At 35.6% G+C, this 20710-nt stretch overlaps 1 protein-coding gene across 2 annotated transcripts; it reads right to left on the bottom strand.

The window, feature by feature from the left end:
* Positions 1 to 1280: 1280 nt before the first annotated feature.
* LOC132308402 (condensin complex subunit 2-like) lies at positions 1281 to 9792 on the bottom strand. Of its 2 annotated transcripts, none has more exons than XM_059806469.1 (13): positions 9061 to 9792; positions 8820 to 8921; positions 8560 to 8677; positions 7569 to 7642; positions 7428 to 7488; positions 7131 to 7331; positions 6756 to 7042; positions 6425 to 6569; positions 6080 to 6336; positions 5380 to 5407; positions 2780 to 2925; positions 2258 to 2368; positions 1281 to 1748 (listed from the first exon to the last, which is right to left on the bottom strand). In XM_059806469.1, exons 1-13 carry the CDS (start codon positions 9271 to 9273, stop codon positions 1545 to 1547), a joined length of 1947 nt encoding a protein of 648 aa, XP_059662452.1. In that variant the 5' UTR covers positions 9274 to 9792; the 3' UTR covers positions 1281 to 1544. The 2 variants fall into 2 exon arrangements, with proteins under 2 accessions (XP_059662452.1, XP_059662453.1); XM_059806470.1 differs by having other exon boundaries at positions 2780 to 2922.
* Between the last annotated feature and the right edge of the window lie 10918 nt (positions 9793 to 20710).

The following is a 20710-nucleotide window of genomic DNA, read 5'->3' as shown; positions in this document are numbered from 1 at the left end:
ATGATTGGGCTATATTTGATAAGGTCGGTGGAAGGATATTCTTATTCCTCTCTTTCCCTTTTTAATCCTCTTTTCCATAATCCAACTTTTGCCGCTGCCTTTTCGGATTTTCTGGGTTATGGGATCCAAAAAGAACACCACAAGAGGGCCTCTCCATCTTTGCTTTGGGCCCTGAGTGAGACCCATGTCATCGTAAATTTTATGTTAGTTTTGTTTTCCTTTTTTTTACTTGTGTGCCGCCAATTGATAATTGTGTTTTAAAAACATATATATATTAATAATTAACTGAGGCTATGTAATAATTTCTCATCATGTCATAGCGCTGTCATGATCCTACTAGGAAATTCAAAGCCTCATAAATGGAGCAAACTTGCATGGCCCAAATGTACTGATCCTGTCCATTAAGATATATGGGGTCTATGATTTATTTGAACAATATTTAATAAATGGGCATAATGTTATGGGTTCTTGTCCCACATCAAATCTGAATGAGGGAGTCTTGAACATATAAAACTGAACATTAACACCGCAGAGCACCCAACCCATAACAATGAAATGATCATGATTTATGACTTATACAGAGCATTATTATGATTACTATAGGTGTTTTTTTTTTTCCCCTGATAAAGAGGGTAGAGGATGGGATGAGTCAACCAGAACTCCCACCATCCAGCCAACCCAAACACTTACCACCACCACTCACCTTCAACACACGCACGAAACCCCATTCGTTAATCTTTTTAGCAAAATAGTCACCCTTTATCTGTGAGAAATGCTTTTCCTTACTTTTCAAAATAAATAAATTGCTTTTCCTATCCTTTTGTTTAGATTTAACGTGTAAAAAACCAATGTCAAAAGTAGCATTCACATTAAACACTGACAGTCCAGGATAACTATTGCCAACCAACTAGTTCATTGATTTTAATTTATTTTTCGCTGTTAAAGAAGATGATAGACTGTCATTGACAACCTGAGAGAAATGCCTCCACCTGTAACTAAACTCTTGGAAGTTCGCTTGTTGTGTAAAGACTCCTGTGGCAATTTTACTTCACACTCTAAATTACTTATTCAGATCAGAACAAATACCATCTGTATAATTGTATTGACTCTATATCCATCACGTTTTCTCACAAATTTCAATAATAATTAAACCAGAAGGCATAAAACTCCTGCCTCCCTTGCACTCACCACCACGTATTATATCTATAAGGCATGCACAGACTTGCTAGGAACTATGCAATTCAATAGTAATAGATTTTGCCACTTGCGGCAAACAGATATCACTTCTGAACTGATGCTATACAATATATTATACTTGCACAATATCCAGGAAGAAACAAATACAGGACCAAGATGTGCTTTACAAAGCTATATATTTTTGCACACATAATCAACAAAAATGACATGGAGAAAGGCAAGCCAAAAATATTAACATTTTCTTCCGACACTGAATAAAAGAGTCCAAAATCTCACATAAGGAGAAGCTTGTTACCTCTCCATGTTCATGATACGTGTAACGTTATGCATTGTGACTGTTATGATGCCTAGATCATTTCCTCCGTGTAGGGAAGGCATATACTGAGATCATCCAAGGTGGGGCAATCACAGATGCTTAGGCAATGCTCGTTTGCTAAATGCAAGAGGCAAATGAAACACAAATGGGGGGAGATATACTCTGGCGCTGCAGCTTGGCAGTCATCAGGAAACGTAGCTAGAACATGTCTGAAAGATGTTGTGTCTTTGCACACCTTCCAAGAAGAAAAGATTGTCCACAATTACAAATTATATTTCGAAGTAGAAAAATGATCTATGGCAAAAGAAAGGCGTGCAATATTCAGAATTGTAAGCAAGCAGAGTAAGCTGCTAACCTAGAACTGAATCATGGTGAATTTAAGTGTTCATATTTTTCAAATGCAACTGTAAGCAAGCAGTATAAGATGCCAACAATATCTGTTGCCGGTCAGATGCCCAAAAATAGATTGAAAGCGGAAAGCAGGAGCATGAACGCTCCAAACTTGAAAATTGTGAATATTAAGATCACCTCCTAGGTGCCTATATTAATGGTGGGCAAACACATCTTTTAAATAAATAAATAAACAAAAATTGTTAAATACTCTAGAGATAAAGTATAAGAAATAAAAGATATAAAACAAGAAGCATCACAAGAAGATGGGGTGACTCAACCGTAAAAACTAGTTCTTTGTTCAACAAGTCAAGGGTTCAAGTCTGATGTTCAATATACAATATATAAGCTCACCATATCAGGCACTTTAATAGATTCTTGTATATGATCCCAAAGGGTCTCCTTCAACACGTGTACATCAACCTGTTTAGAGGTTTTGTCATACTGAACCTCGATTTTGTTTACCTGAGTTGATGGAACAAGAAAGAGAATTAGAGAAAACTTTGAAAACAATGTGCAGAATCTTTACAGGCAATATCAAATCAGATATCTAGTAAGGCCCCAAAATATCAGAGAAAATTCAAGCAGATAGTTTTCGCGTAGACTGCATTCTCATAAATAGATATCCACATACAGAAATGACAAATAATTGACTTTCTTACCGTAATCCTTCAAAAGAAGTAGAATATATATATATATATATATATATATATATATATCAAACGGCTCTATAAAAGTTGGTTAGACTGCCCTGACTGAACTAAGAGACCATCTTGGCTCCTACACCATAACCAATCATTTACACGAGCACCAAATGATCTAACCTGGAAGAGTACCAGGATTGAAAAGAAGTAGAACCAAGATAAGTTGACATACCTGACGAGGCTGAGAGACGAGAGATGCTGAATCTTCCAGATCACTGTGGATACACCCATCATCATATTGGCCACCATACATATTTTCATTGTCCCATGATGGCAATGTTTCACTGAAACCATTGCTCTTTTGCCTCGCCTTGTCTTCTGAAAGGGAATAAAACATGCAAATATACTAATTTCACAAAGAGAAACTCAACATTCTCTTGTCAAATCTGAAGATTCATTTATTTCATAAAGACGACATAATCTCTTATCTGATCCTTTCTTTATAAACCGCGAAACTTTCAAACATTTTAAATATTACTACCATAAAATTGATATTACAAACACCAAAACTCTTAAGAAGAAGACAAACAGAAACAGCCTAAAATAGCAAGTCAAAACATCTGAAATACATATCCTACGAAAAGGAAAGGGGGGAAGCAGGAAGAAGAAGTTGGTTGAATGGCTGAAGTATATTTATTGAAACTTCAGGTGCTCAAAATAAACCAAGGAGTACTACATACCCAGAACAGATGAAAATGTGAATTTTAAGTAATTTGATGATGTAAACCCAAGGGGATAGTCTAATGGTAAGATGCTCACCTCACATCCTAGAGGTAGGGAGTTTGAATTCCCTTGTAGTCACCCCCAGGATATTTTTCCAAAAATTTCCTGGTGCATATAGGACGGGGGGACTGCATGTGCCTGGTAGTAGATTATGGGGTGCTCTAAGGGAGGCCAAACACCACCATTGTCAACCAAAAGAAAGTATTAATTTTATGGTGTGGTCATCAAACCACACCACATAAATTATTAGTCAATTCATTTTCATATCAAAATGAGAAAACACAACATTATCTTACACGTGATGGACGATATGATGCATCTTTGTGGATTTCATTCATATGCATATTATAGGACTGGGGACTGCATGTGCCTGGTAGTAGATTATGGGGTGCTCTAAGGGAGGCCAAACACCACCACCATCAACCAAAAATATATATATATAGTAATTTTATGGTGTAGTTGTCACGACCCGAAAATTCTACTAAAATTCTCAATTTATTCAAATCCAATTACATCAAAATACACCCAGAATAACAAGAAAAATGCCCTCTTTTATATATACATAAAACTCTCATATATATATATATATATATATATATATGGTGATAAGGATGATGAGAAAGGAAAAGGGCGAGTAAGTGGCCGAAGGTGGGAGAGAGAAATTGTGATTATGGTGGTATGTACTTGGGGGCCCACTGAAGATTTTTCTTCTTGTTTTGGTTTCCTTCACGTGCCTTATTTTGTGGTTAGGGTCTGATGGACGTAAAGATAAGAAAGGAAAGAGGTGGTGGTGGTGGGCCCCCACTTGTGATGATTGTCCTTCGAATTTGTAAATTGAGTCGGTGGGTTTGCCTATAAATTAGGCTTGTGACTTTGGTGCAAATGCAGAAGATAGAAAAATTAGAGAGAGACTAGAGATACAGAGAGAGTTTGCAGACAGAGGAGGCTGAGAGTTGCAGAGGAGGCCGGAGCTTGAGATTTAGTGATTCAGTGAGGAAATTATTTTTTTCAGTGCAGGGTTCTCTATACCTTGAATGGCTTGGAGTGGTTTTGCTTCAAATGGTTTTATTAAATGTTTTTAATTAAATGCATATTTTGTTTATATATTCACCTGACTATGTATATTTTGTGAAGTTGTTTTGTTAAACCTCCATGAAATTCTTGTTATGGTTTTTCCTACTGGGACTTTTGTCTCACCACCCTCCAGTTTCAGGTACCGAAGATGAACGGGGATTGCTAGATTCGGGCTTAAGCTGAAGAGTCGGCGTTGCAGAATTTTATTTATTTATTTGGAGAGTTTTATGTATACATAAAAGAGGGCATTTTTTTTGTGATCCTGGGTGTATTTTGATGTACTTGGATTTGAATAAATTGAGGATTTTAATGGAATTTCCGGGTCGTGACAGTAGTCCTCAAACAACACCACATAAATTATTAGTCAATTCATTTTCGTATCAAAAATGAGAAAGCACAACATTATCTTACACGTGATGGACGATATGATGCATCTTTGTGGATTTCATTCATATGCATATTCTAGGACTAGAGGACTGCATGTGCCCAGTAGTAGATTATGGGGTGCTCTAAGGGAGGCCAAACACCACCACTGTCGACCAAAAAAAAAAAGATAGTAATTTTATGGTGTGGTCCTCAAACCACACCACATAAATTATTAGTCAATTCATTTTCATATCAAAATGAGAAAACACAACATTATCTTACATGTTGTGGACGTTATGATGCATCTTTGTGGATTTCATTCATATGCATATTCTTTGATACAAAACCGGATGATTCCTTCTTTGTAAGTTTCCACATAATTCCTCAATGTTTAATAAAGAGAGTCGGTTTCCTTCGAAGTTATATAGATTCTTTCTTTTTCTCTTCATATTTTGTTTTTCTCCTAATTTTCCACACATTCAAACAAGAAAAAGTGGAATTCAATATGACAAAATATTGTTTTGACACAGATGGAAACCTAATATTGCTGCTTCCTAACATCGCACTGAAAGACAGAAGCATCTATCAGTGGGAGAAAAAAACTGATACCTGAAAGTCTTCTTCTCTTCCCAAAGCACTGCAAGAAAACATGAAATTCACACTCAATCGAAACAAACGGAAAAAAGGTACATATATTAAACAGCAACAACCTGAATCGAGCAAGTAGCTTGAGCTAGAATGTTACAAACTCCAGATGGTCAATCCAAAGTATGGGTGGGGGCCAGAGCTAATTTGAAATTTTCAAACAGATGCAAGCTCAGGCTAAGATAAGAAAATAAAAGGATTTATAATGAGGGTTTTGGCAGGCCTCTACTCAGCCGGATGCCCAACTCAGGATCAATTTTCTGTGTATTCAATACCATATTCCATAATATCATATTACATCACAAAATATTATGTCACACCAGTTACCACACTATACTGTAGTAGTATTTCTTTTCTTTCGTAAGTTACAGTAGTCCTAGAATATTTCTACTCTATTGTTTTTTTTTTGGTAAATAAAATCATGCATATACTGATAATACAATTCACAGTATAAAATGGTTTTATACATGTAGTAGGATATTAAATTTGTGGCAACCCAAACTCAACCCAACACTTTTAAACTTTAATATGTGGAACTAAGGCAGAGGAATTTAGACCCAGAACGGGGTAACCACAGCTGGCTTAGTCTTGACAAAGTACCAAACTTAAACGCTACTCAATAACAATACATACAATGAACTCATTATAGGTGACTTTATATTACCATAACATTAGGAAGAAGAAACAACTTGACAAGATCTTCAGGTTGATAATGGCAATCTTCAGGAAGTATGTTACCCCAAGGCACTCTATTTGGAGGAAGCGAAATCAACTTCACATTTTTGGGGGGAGCAAAGATATTAGGCATTTCTTTCTCCAAAGCTTTCATAAAGTCGATATCAAGTTCAGTTGCTTTATTGTTCTTAGGTTTCTTTGTTATGAAACCTGATTTGCTTCTTCTGGCTGTAACATCCTCCAAACCTACAAACAGATACCACGCTAAAAAGTCAAAACCCCCAGAACAGAGAATCCGAAGTGATGAAAGATGTCATTTATTCCCAATACCAACCCTTAGTCTTCCTATATTTCCAGTAATCAGGACCTGCCCATGCATTTTGTTCTGAAGTGAATCCCAGCCCTTGAAATAGAAACATAGCAACCTTCTCAGATGTGCCGTCCACATCAGGTTCAAAGGGTATATAGGGATCATCCTCCTACATAGATAAATAAACTAAAATAAGTGTTTTAGGTTTTTTTTTTTTTTTTTTTTTTTTTTCCCTTCTTTTGTGTTCATCTCCCAAGGGAATTTGGGGAAAATGGGATTTAGGTTAAGGAAAGAGCAAGTGATATGCATGTAAAGGTAATCCAAACCACTTCAACACATAGACTGCAACAAATACCTCATCATGACTCAGAGAAGTCGTGTCTCCAAAATTGAAGCTCTCATCAAGCACATTTGTCTCTTCATCATGATCAAAGGTCATTGCCTCATAATTGCCAAACGAATTACTATCCAACTCAGCATTACTGTCATCAATTGAATCAACCCTACAGAAAGATGTTTGGTCTTCATTAAATGCATGTGATGGCCTCTTATTGTCTTCATCAAACTGAGAAACAATGTCACCAAGAGTCGGAGAAATTTCATTCTTCGCAGGCATGCTCATCACCATCTGCTCAATGTATTCTATAAAGAACAAGCAAATGGCTAAAACAAGGAAGAAGTGGACTCTATTAACAAGAGATTAGACTCCCCAACTAGCAATGTCACAAACCTCTAGCAAAAAAGATATCAATCGTATCTGAAGTATCATTTTGGAATACGCACGATACGCAGTTATTTGGTACTTCCAGAGAATCAAAAAGCACCCTACATCCACCATATATGCCAAGATTGTTCAAGAGGAGACCCTTAGCTCCACCTTCATCAAATTGGGCAGATGTCTGACGATAAAGAGGATCCACTGCAAATGCAACTGGAAAACCAGGAGAAAAAATACAGATGTCAGAAGGGGGGGAAAAAATCATAGGTTTATCACCTACTTAAATGGGTAATGAGTCATGTAAATTACCCTCAAACTTCTTCACATTAAGAGCTTCATAAGATGGCTCCAAAGTTGACAAAGGTGAAATCTGCTGAACGATTTCAATGAGTTAGCAGTCCAATGCATTTGTGCACTCAAACAGAAAAAAAGGAAAAAGGCGAACTGCACCTTCCTATCTAACCCATTCTTAGAACCACCTTCATCTTGTCCATTGTTGATGCTGTCACCCTCCACCACTGTTTCTGTCACCAAAGCTTGACATTAGGGAACTGACAAATTTACGATCATATGATCCATCTTTGCAACAAGATGTTGCAAGTTGAAGGAAAAATCATAATACTCAAAATAGAACATGCTGCTAGAAATAAAATTCATTAAGTGGAGATGACAAAATAGTTATCAAGGAATATTGTTTTAAGAAAATTGATAGAATTTAACGAATTTACTGCCTTCCGGAAATGGCAGTTAAAGATCCCATAAGTGAATCTGTAAAGATTTCCTACAGTTTAAATACTTGAATGCATTGAGGTAAAACAAGAAGGCTAGGCTTCCAAATATATGGTACAAAGGCCAACCTTTCCACTTGAATTCCATAAGGTTATGGAGGTACTGCATAGGCTTCTAAGAATGACCAAGAAGGAAGGGTGAATGGTGCATTTGTTGTTGGATCAGAAGCACGTAAGTCAATTACCTATCGTTTGCTTGCAAATAATTCCCTCCTTATTTGGTATAGCTTCCCTTCTCCATTAAGAATTATTTGGTGTCCTCCTTATTTGGAATGTCATCCTCCATTAAAAGTCATTTCTACAAGACTTAATACTGAGAGGTCACTCCAAGGATTGATAGTCTTCTTACCACAATCTCATCCTCTCTTATTTTCTCTCTCAAGTTGCCCTAGTCTATACCTAACCCAAGCCCCTTGGAGTACCATCATAATTGAAGCAATACCTCCACCCTCATCAACAATTTGAACCAACAAAAAAGATAGGAAACATTGTTTGTTTTAAATAATATTCTTGAAGCTTAAATACCTCCAATATATTTATACATGCCCTTCATAGACCCCTAAAATGTGGAATAACTACATAACATGAAAACATCAGATTATTTTATAACCCTAAATAAGCTAAATTGAACACATACAAAAAAGGGCCCAAACCTTCTTCATCCTCTCCACCTGCCCAACTGATTCGACCAAGGACCTTATATGCTTCCGAGTGCACAGAATCCACCCTCATAGAGTATATCTTCACCCCAGCTTCCAATGTGCAACTCGCCTACCCATTAAAAGTAGTTGAGTAGAGGTGTATTGATTTATTCATTAATCAACAACTCATAATTGGCTAATTAAAATAAAAATGCAAACGCATAAGCATACAAATATCCCGCAATTTTAATTTGCAAGGAAAAGCTTCAAACCTTTTGAAAGTTAGTCTCAGAGTTATTCTCTGTTTCAACTTTGATAACCTCGCTGAGATGGTCTATCAGTTTCAACTCCCAAGTGTTCTTTTGGTTTATTTTCTGCATCCCGAAATATACATTAATACATATATGTATATGAGCGTAAATGCAAAAGGAAAGTACAAAGTTTACTAAGATTAACCCCAAAATTGCACATTAGAAAAGAAAAAAATGCATACATACAAGAGAGAGAATTTACATTTTCTGATGCAAGTTTAATGCAATTATGGAACAACTCAATGATCTGTTCTCTGCCAAGACAGGGAACAGAGGGAGAGATGGTGGTGGAGGCAGTCATGGCCTTGCGGCGAACAGCGGCTGCACGTGCTGCACGTGCCTGTGCGCGTTCGAGTTGATCGTTGTTGGAGCCCAAGAAGAAGGGACTTGTCGGTGATTGGAGACGTGTAGCCATTGGAGCTCTCTGCTTCGGACCCTTTCGTCGATGAATTAGGGCTTACTCTTTCTGATTCTTCTGCAATTTCATCAGATTGTAAGGGTTCTAAGGTCTCTGAATTTCTATCTTACTCTGTGTGTATTGTGTGTAGAGAGAGAGACAAATTAGGATCGTACTCTTCTTCCTGGTGTGGTACATGGGAAACGGTGGTTTTGAACTGTGATGTTAGCAAGGCGATATTTACCGGTGACAGGAGGGAAGGAACTAGAACGATTTCGTTTTGAAATCAAGCTATTTAAAACTCTGTCGTGTTAGGCCTTTGGTATTTTATTACGTTTTTCTCATTTTTTAATTATTTTTATTCTTTTCTTTTGCCAAAGTTTCATTTTATTTGTTTCCCTCCTTAATTTTGAACCTCAGAAGGAGAGAAAGTTTGGGTGTGAACTGACTTATGCTTCGTTTAAATGTATCCCCTAAAGGCAGGATAACTGCATTAGGCCATCTGTATAGTCTTTTCGAATTTTGACTCTCTAAAAATGTCACTTCAACTTTTTCAAAAGTCACGTTAGTAATTTTAAGAATCACGTCAGCATCTTTTACTCTCCAAAAACATGCACTCTATCAAACTCTCCGAATTTTCGTTATCCCAAAAAATATAGAACAATGCTTGCCTTAGACCGCATAAGAAGGAGGTTCCTTCTTATGATGAGGTGTCCTAATAAAACATGAATAGGTATTTAAGTTTTAAAAATAAAAAATGATGACCACAGGCAATAAAAACTTCAAAAAGTTTCCATAGGCTATTCAATCGGCTACTCCTTGGAAAAGCGAGCCCCATGGAATCATTCCAAATTCCAACTCGACATCATGGATTTGGAGTTAAACCCATGGCCAGAGCCGTAAAACAACACCACCAAAGTTGATTCCCATTTCTTCTAAAATCATGTACAGGTCACAGGCCAAGGGGTCGGCAACCACTCAAGAAGAGGGCAGAAAAAGCAACCAATAACCGAAATAATAGAAATCAAATACCTCTTACTTCTACTGCTACTTTTTAGATATGCAGACAGTCTTTCTTCAGAGATCCTCTTCCTCCTATTTTTTTCTGTTTATGGGGATTTTTCCTTATCAACCAATTTCACTAAGGCATGCAGGAGGGTTGAAATATTGTACCTGTACACTCAAAAAGGAGAAGCTACAGAAATCCTTAAAGATCTATTAAATAAAGGAATGTCCCGGTAATAGAAAGGAAAATCAGAAACCCAAAGTAATATATATCTGTGTGAGAGAGAAAGAGGGAAGGACGATTCCATGTAGTTATCATTTTTTTTTTCTTTTACGATTTTAGTGTTGATATTTTATTGGGTCACCTCATCATAAGAAGGAGATTCCTCTTTATGTGGCCTAAGGCAAGCATTGTTCAAAAATATATATATAAATTTTTTTTGAAAAAAAAAAATTTATAACTGCTATATTTCTAACCAATATATTCCCAATGATTATATTTATAACAGCTATATTTCGTATACTATAATTTTATTATGTAATGGTTTTTTAATATTTAAAATGATGAAATTGTTTCGCAACAGAAATATTTTCAATCAAACAGTATTTTTGTAAATTATTAAAAAAAAAAAACTAGGATTGATATTATAACTTTAAACAATACATTATCCATTATGGATTAAAAAAAAAAAAAAAAACCAAATTAAACAAAACAATTAAAAATAACTTAAATAATACAATATTTTAAATTGGAATAAGAAAATAAATAGACTAAGGATTACAAAATCATATAGGAACTTTGAGGCAGACCATGAATGCAAAGATGTTAATATCTCATTTTGTCGTGCAATAATCCCCGCTTTCCCCACTTCTGTTGGTGTAGAATTTGAATCTGTTAACATGATCGCCTTCTCTTCAACTCTTTGTTTGTCTAGAATCTCTAATTGCCTCGTCTTCTCTTTCTCCGTTTTTCTTACTTCTCGTGCCACTTGGGCATACTTCATTTTCTCCTGACGACTCTCATAATAGCATTTGAGATCATTAAAATTGGAAACGAATGAATTTTGCAATTCAAATGTTAAATTAATTTTTGCTCGGCGCTGCTTCGCCACTTTTCTTCTTGCTGGTCGTTATAGTTGTTAATATTCTTCCACACCAGGTGAATCATTTTCCCCCATGTGTAGTGATTCTTCAGTTGAAACTCCATCTGTCGTAGCTGCATGACTTAACGGAGTAGATGGTAATGAGTGTCCAACAGAGTCATTAATGTCAAAGCCAAATTCACTCCTCTTCTTCGACTGTTTTTTCTTTTTGTCCATTTTTTACTTGTTCGGCACAATGTGACTGTCATTTATTGTTATACTTCAAGATCTTCCAGCAACTTTCTAACTTAAATTCACTACCTGTTTGACTACGAAACAGGTCTTTAGCTGCTACCATCTATACGAAAAAATTAACAAAAAATTAAAAGCCGACTATTTAAAATATTTACAAATTATATTTAAACAATAAATAACTCATCATATCATCAGTGCTAAAGCTGCTGGAACGATTCATTTCAATGTTAGTCATGCACCCAGAAAATGTAACGATCTTAGCTGATACCAAAATTTAAAAAAAAAATTCGGCATAAACTCCCCTAAAAATGGGCCTACCACAACCTGTTTAAATATATTTTTAACCTGTCCCAGCACAATAAACATATAATTCATTCTAACATCCCTTTCATCCATTCACCATGCCTTAACTTAGTTCATTTCATAGTGGTACAACCACCTACTATATCATCCAGATACCATAATTACAGTCCCAAAATACAAGATTAATATCAAATGTCCATAAATATAATTACAATAATAAGAGTTCACAAATCTCTATACCAAATATAACAAACTAAGAGTTTACAAAAAATATAGGACTTAATACAAAAATAGCAAAAAAAGTCTTCTAATCCAAATTAAGCCTGTTGTGGAAAGTTATCCGCCACTTCTTTCCCGTTTCCTCAAAAAAATTATTAAATAATAGGATGAGCATAAAGCTCAGTAGGTAGCAGTTAAGACACGCCTCTTGTGTCCCAGTGAATTCAACCAAAGAATAGAGCAATGGGAATGGGGGTCATACTATGCCGGGATCATATCACATAACAATTAACTCAAATATAAACAATATAATGTAATGGGAATGCAATGCATGTCGATGTCGCTCCCCATTTCCACATCTCAAAAATCATCACTTTCAAACTGTTAATATAACCCGCCCTTTGGTGACCCCGCAGTGACACGAGAGAAGGATTGGCTAGTGTCCTTGACCCTTGGTACCCCCGCGGCGTCATTATGGGCCCAGCTAGCTCAACCACGCTAGGGCGACTCCCTAGTTCCCTCTAGGCTATATTAACACTCCGGCCCTTTGGTACCCCCGCGGCGACCAGATTTTCATAAAACACTTTTCATCAAACACTTTCCCAAAATCCCCCTTTTTCATTTCAAAACAATCTTCCCAATCATGACCCATGGTATGCATGTATGTCTTGCTTTCACAGTGCCATAGAATTAAGGGATTTAAACATACTCTACAAATATTGAGGAAAAATTACACATGCCATCACATATCATTTCTAACAAATTTTACAACAATATAGGCATGCTATATCAACTATTAGACAAGAAATTAACCAAATAAACACGTTCACATACAATTCAGATAGTCCATTTAATCACAACTTCTCATATAACATCTACATCATCCACAAGACAAGTAATTCATAATCAAGCATGCTTTACAACAAATTAGGAGGAGTAATTCACATAGGAGCAAGAAAAACGGGAATTAAGAACCCCTACCTCAAATTTGCACAAAACCCTTAAAATGGGTCTTGAATTTCGAACTCCAAGGAGGGCACCAAATCTGGAATTGTTCGTATGGATGCGTAGAGCTCGTAGTGGGCTTCGTTTTGCCTCAAACGGCACCTTAATCCGCCAAGAAATGAGGGAGAAATTAAGCTTTGAATTTGCAAAATAAAAAAGAAAAAGAAAAAAGAAGAGTATGCCGAGGGGAAGCAAGTCTGGCAGCGAGAGAGAAAGAGAGTGAGATTATAGAGACTAAAAAAAACATGGTCTTATGACCACTTTTAATAAATAAAAACTTGTGGGCCCCTCCACTAAAAGAAACTCACCCACTTTAATATACACACACACACATATATATATACAAACTTAAACATTACAGAAAAATTGTTGATTTTTTGTTGGATCACCAACCAACGATTCATCAAAGCTCCAGGATTTCGGTCAATTGGAGTAACACCATCCAATCAAGCCCAATATCTAAGCCACAATTTTAAAACAAAGGCTCAACCAAATAAGCCCAAGCCGAACAAGCCCTAAACAATCACTAAGACAAAGCATGAGAATTCTTAAATTCCTAATCTTGCACAAATCAGAGAGCTCACTTATTCTCTCCCTCTAAAGTCTCACCCTATTTCCTCTAAAATTTTCCAACTCTTTAATCTTTCGATCCCTAATTTTCCCTTGTTTAATTTTAGCCCTCCCCATTAACAATTCCTGGATTCGCCCTTGCTCCCATGCCCAACATAAAGCCTCATTTTCAGCCTTGGTCCAAACTGCATTTCAGATAATCAGTTATTTTGGCAAAAGTTTTAAGTTACTGGGTTGTGGAACACTAGTACCACAATATTGATGAGAATGTTGGGATGGTTGATGAAAAGGTTGGAATGGTTGATGAGAAAGAAATTGAGATTCTCCTCCATAATAATTACAATGTAGTTATGACTGTGAAGAAAAATTGATATTGTTTTTGGGAAATGGCAAAAACTCATCGTTTGATGGGTTGAATTGGGTGTTGTAATAAAATAGGTGTTGATGATCCATGAAATTGAAATGAGTTTGAAAATAGTAGCTAAGAATGAAATGATAGAAGAAGAAATAACTTAAATAGTAGATAATATAGATGGGATAGATGTGATGAATGATGGTAGGAGTTAGGGTATTTATAGAAAATAAGTGATTTTAAAATTTTTAATTAATTTTTTTTTAAAAAAAAAAAAGTTAAAAATATTGAATTTTTAAATTTTTTTTTAAAAATTATAGCCATTAAGGCACTATTTGTGTCAGCCAAATCGTGTCTTAATCGCCAAATACACTATTTGTGGCAGACATTTAAAATTTAAAGCAAAAAAATTTAAAAATAAAAAAACAAACTTTAAGGGGGAAAAAAAAGATGTTTTTTATTATTTTTTTTTTTTGCCCAAATAAATTTTTTTTTTTTTGACAAACAATGCCTAAACAATATATTTTTTATTTAAGGAATTTTATTTTATTTTTAAAAAATGAGCTCAAAATAACCTATTTTTGGGTTTTCTCTTAAAAAAAAAAAAAACATTGTGCTGAACAGTGCCTTAACTGTTCCTGACCATTTTTTATTTAAAAAAAAAAAAAAAGCTTCACGAAAACGTTGCCGTTTTGGTCAAGGGAAAAAAAAGAAAAAATTACCCCGATCGGGCTCGAGCTCGCGCTGTTCCGTGAACCGGCCCACGAGCTGATGTGGGCCTTGCCCAGTTCCGCGAGCCTAATGGAGTGACTTTGGCCCATTTGACTCGAGGAAAAGGGCTTCCTCGAGCCTGCTAAAGATGGCCTTATAGTGTTAAGATGGGGTAAGTATATACACCATCAAGCAATCCAGTGTGACAAGTTAAAAAGTCAAACAAATTGGGACTGTTGTTTCCACGCGACAAGACGATAAGTCAAAAATGTTTGGACTATTATGACCACGCGACATTTATCTAAAAATGGGCAAAATCTTGGTCCCCCACCAAGTTATCAAATCTCGAGATGATAATTTTTGAATCGTCAAATCTCGAGAAGGCAATCATCAAGTCATCAAACCCTGATATCTTACCGAGTCATTAAACCTTGAGGATTTAACCTTACCCTGGTATCTCATCAAGTCACTAAACCTCTAGTCATTAAAAACCATATAATCCCACTAGGTCACCAAACCTTAAGGGTTTAATCATTGAGTTACCAAACTCTAACATCTCATCAAGTCACGAAACCTCGAAGGTCCAACCCTCGAGTCATTAAACCTTAGCATTTCACCAAGTCACCAAACCTAAAGGGTTGGACCCTCGAGTCATCAAACTTTGACATCCACCGAGTGATCATCTCGAGTTACCAAACCCTGGCATCTCATTAGGTCACCAAACCTCGAGGATACAATCCTCGAGTCCCAAGTATGGTCTGGGCAACAAATCTAGTCGCCAAACCTTGAGCTTGCCCGGACCTCAGTTTAGCATTTTCAAACGAAATGTGAGATAAAGGCATAACCTTATCACATGTTTGCAACCTTATATTTGGGACACTTTAAAGACCTTAGATTGGTGGATGAAAAGTCAGAAGATACCCCGTACGAACGAAGGGGCTTAACCAATGAAATGATGGATGTATGCTGTGACAAAGAACCTTACCATCACAATTAATGTTGTGATAAAGTATTTAATAATTTAGTTACTGTCATTCTCATAAAGCCAACTGTATTTAATGCTCATGATAGAACTAAGCACATTGTATTGCAGAAGGGATGGCTCGATAAGAGGATGTGACCTCTTAGATGCCTAGGAGTATTATGCCTATATGCATTAGGACTGCAAGTTGGGCGGGTTCAACCCAGCCCAGTCCCAACCCAACCTTAACCCGAATCAGGTTGGGTTGGGCCAACCCGAATTATACTGAACATGGGATATAGTCAAAACCCAGCCCGAATATTTTTGGGCCGGTCGGGTCGGGTTGACGGGTTGAGTTTTTAAAAATTATTTATATTTTTTTTTTGGAAAATATATTATATATATATATATATATATATTATTAAAAAATAAAAAAAAATTAGGGCAAATCATTTCAACCTCCCCTGTCTCATTCTCAACTCTCTCTCTCTCTCTCTCTTTCTCTCTCTGCAACTTCAAACTACAAAATCTACAAGAATCAGAAGTTCAAAATCCATATATTTCAGATCTGTCTGCAAGAATCAAAAGTTCAAAATCCATATATTTCAGATCATTTCAGATTGTTCAAAAAATCAAAACCCATATGTTTCAGTTTCCATCGCCGGCTGTTCCAGTTCTTGCCGTTCGCAAGCTTCAGCCGTCTCAAGCTTGCCCCCCTCTCTCTCTGCAACTGCTAACTTGTATGTATGGGTTTTGTTTTTATTTTTGGAAGTGACGGCGGCGGCGGTGGATCGGCTGAGGACGGCGGCAGAAAGAGAGAGAAAGAGAAAGAAGAGAAAAGAAAAGAGAAAAGAGAAAAGAGAAAAGAGGAAAAAAAAAATTTCGGGCAGAGAGAGAAAGAGAAAGAAGAAAGAAGAAAGAGAAAGAGAAAGAGAAAGAAGAGAGAGGAGAGAGAGAAAAAAAAAATTCGAGCAGAAAGAAGAAAGAAGAAAGGGAAAGAAGAGAGAGGAGAGAGAGAGAAAAAAAAAAAAATTCGGGCAGAAAGAAGAAAGGAAAGAAAAGAGAGGAGAGAGAAAAAAAAAATTCGGGGAGGAGAGAGAAAAGAGAAAAAAAAAAAAAAAAATTAATTTTGGGTTTTGGGTTAGGTTCGGGTTGAGCCCGAGCCCAACCTGAATTGTCTGGGTTTTGACAAAACCCAACCCGAGCATGAACCCGATTTGTAAATTGCGTGTCCAAATTTTAAAATTTTTGGGTTGGGGTTGGGCTGGGCTGGGCTAACCCGCCCAACTTGCAGCCCTAATATGCATAGGTACAATGCAAGTACAAGGCATGACAAAAACTGTTGAGTAATACCAGAGAAGCAAAGGGCTATAAATACCACCCTTAGAGCAAGCATTAAAGGCAGAGAACAAGAACCATTGAGATACCAACACTTAGGCTATGTTTGGTACAGTGAAAATGAAAAGAAATGACAACATTAATTATAAGGGAAAAGAAAGGAAATGATAATGGTAATCCAGTATCGCATTTGGTTGAATAATGAAATAAAATAAAGGAAATGATAATAATCATGTTTAAGAAAAGAAAGGAAATAAAACTATTTTAATTAGTTTACTATTTTACCTTTTTACATTTTAAAAGGCAAATTTATATATAAAGCATGCCATTTCTGAGCCTGATGCCCACTGATAGCTAAAACATGCTTTTAGCCTTTTTAAGTTTGAATCAAGTGAAGTTGTCAACATAAATTATATATTTCTTCATAGCAATTACTAAAAAATATATCAGATTTTTGTTAACAGCTCATTAGTCATTCCTTTCCTTGGGTGCCTTTGTTTCCTGTACATGTAATTTTGATTTTGTTTTAAGGGTAAATTTGGTATTAGTAAAATCAAATTAGTCTCTTCTTCCCTTTTCTTCCATTTCCTCTCTTTTATGGGAGATAACAAAACTTAGTTTTTAAGCCTTTCTCTGTCCCTCCATAACTCCCTTTCATTTCCTTTTAGTCTCTCCTTCTCTTTTCTTTCATTTTATCTCATTCTTGGGAGGATAACAAAAATTAGTATTTAAGTCTTTCTCTATCCCTCCATAACCCTTTATTCCCTTTCATTTCCTTCCAACCTTTCACACCAAACACAATTTTTTATCCCCCTTCATTACATTTCTTTTCTTTTCTTTTCCTTTCCTCCCATTTCCATTCTACCAAACTGGCCCTAGGATAACATCCATACCTCCACCAATATTCTCACTGGTTTGTCTGTTTTTCCTCCTCCATCTAGATCCACGTCATCTGCAGTCTCTTACATTGTGCTCTTGATATCACCATAAGAACCCCTACAAATGGTGTTTGAAGCATATTTGGGAATAGATTTTGGAATTTTTTTTAAATGTAAAATACTTCTGATAAACTAGTATTTTGTAAACTCATGTTCATTCAATTAAATGTTCCCCCAAAGCCATTGTTCAGACTAAATTAATGAGCATTAGTTATTTTTTTTTAGTTTTCTTCGAAAAAGAAAGAAACCTATTAGGTTAACTTAGAATGAAGTGAGAATAATTTGATATTAATTCGATCCAATTTTAAGTATATTCTAATATTTTTATAGATGTTAATAAAAAATTAACATGCTTTGATTTAGGTTTAAAAAAATAAAAAATGGGTCATATATGAGTCTTCCAGCAAAGATCCAATATAGAATCGGGTCGACTTTGAATATTGACAATTCTTAAATAGATCAAGTTTCATATAAGATTTGACTTCAATGGTATACGGTCGGATAAGGACCATATACATAGGATTCAATCCAGATTGGAGGGGTTATTGAACAATCATATATGGAATTTGATGTATGAATATTGCTAGAAAATTACCATCAAATCATCGATATTCTTATCAAACTGTTGCTTTTTGTAGCTACCTTTTTATAGGCAATTAAAAAGTAAAATGAAAATAGAAATTTAAAAAACCGGGTTATGCGACATACAATGTGTATTTATGGACCTGTGCATTCAAGACCATAAAAGACCAGGTGACATTACTTTGTTCTCATGCATATACCTAAGTTTGCCTCCATTCTTGGACAATTTAATTGGTACAAAGTTGTATGAGAGCCCACAATATGAACAAAGATTCAGGTGCATCGTTCACCAGATTAATTAGAATCATCTCTGATGTACGCACGCTAACGTATGTTTTACACCCATAGTTCTAATCATGTACATGGTATACCAAGCGCACCAAAGTTTTCCTGGTCGTCTGTTTACTAGCTTGTTAACCCAAAAATTCATAAGCTGTTTTTTTAAGCTTTTTTGTACATTAATTTATATGCCAAAAAACCAAAAAGGGTGCATGGACCATCTAAAAATAATACTAGTAGGCCGATGATAAATTTCTAACAAAAAACATAATTGAAGGCTAGGTGTAACGTTTCAATCGGTTAGAAATAAAGAGAGAATATAAAACTCTGTATTATATTGATGTATATAAGAGGGGTTTATATAGGAGGGATTATGTATGATGAACAAGTAAACCTTATATGCATATGGTAACTATATATATGGTAATATAAAACAAGGTTAGAATATATTATATGGTATAGTGATAATATATTCTAACACAAACATTCTTTTTCACTCCAACTTGCAACACCTTCGTTGTGGTCGGGCCAATCTGTCTATCCATTGTACAATTCGGACCCCTTCAAGCCGGGTGTTTGGCATGACACTGGTTCAAGAACTGACTCTGATGCCAACTATACATATGAGCGCTTGCCCGTTTTCTCAAAAACTTAAACTATTGTGTAATATTGCATACCAACTCAACACTCATTTATATTCAATTCAATTCTTATTTGAATCCAATGTGAGACACCTCTAACACTATATCATTTGATCAAGGTGCCTCATAAAGTATTAGATTTGAAAGTTTGATTAGTTTCCACTTAATGCAAATAATATTTTGGGCCTACACCTCTGCGATCACATTTCAAAACTTACCCGACTCAGAATCAAGAGGTATCATTATTCCAGTCCCTTAAAAATTAGTCAGGGCAAAGGCCCCCCGCCGCCGCGGCCACCCCTTCCCCCCCCCCCCCCCACCCCAAAAAAAAAAAAAAAAAAAAACTAGAATTTGGATAATGATCATAACAAGTCTTTAATCTTAAAAAAATAATGAAAGATTGAGTTGCTCAGAGAAATGGTATGATTAGGAAAACACGTGTTGAGCACGAGGACCAGACATTTGTTGATGGGTCAGCTGGCGTATATCACGAGAAATATCCGAGGAAGCCCAGGGCAAGCCACGCCACTACCGGCCGATAGGTACTTGTGGCTTCATCTACTACTTTTCTTCCCGGTGGTTGTTGGTATAACTATAACGAAATTTCCTCAACCTGGACTTTACTGTAAAGAAATTTCCTCATTTATAATTCGCTATGTAATCATTACATTACATCTTCTTCTTCTTCTTTTATTTATATATTTAATTTTTTATTTTTAGGTAAATGATTGCATTACATAATATGAGGTTAACTTCCTTCTCCTCCTCCCTTTTTTTTTGGCAGTTAATGTAAATGTCACAAGGTTGAAAAAGAAAAACTTTCTTTTGGTGTGCTTTAATCCATTCTTTTTCCATTTTTATTTTGCAAAAACTCTCTTTAACTCTATTTGATGTTAAATAGCTCCCACACATTTCATTATTATTTTAAATTCTTTAATTTTTAAAAATTAAGTTCATTTCAGAAATTATCATCATAGTCAATTGTTAGAGTATCATACACTCCATTATTCTTCTCTAATTTCTGATTAAACTTATTTTTAAGTTGAAATCTTAAAATTATTATTATTTTGCTTTGCTGAAAACTAAAACACACACCTATATCACCCATATCCACATGCCTCTAGTTATACCTCTAGTTATACCTCAATTTCATAATTTATTTATTTAATATAAGTTGATAGTTTAAATAGATTAATATTCAAATAAGACTTCTT

This window comes from Cornus florida, unplaced genomic scaffold, assembly GCF_030987335.1.
Source record: "Cornus florida cultivar Cherokee Brave unplaced genomic scaffold, ASM3098733v1 CherokeeBrave_3.0.0_Hap2_Chr05, whole genome shotgun sequence".
NCBI classification, from domain to species: domain Eukaryota; kingdom Viridiplantae; phylum Streptophyta; class Magnoliopsida; order Cornales; family Cornaceae; genus Cornus; species Cornus florida.
Note: the sequence above shows the minus strand (reverse complement) of the source record. Positions and strands in the feature narration are given on the sequence as shown.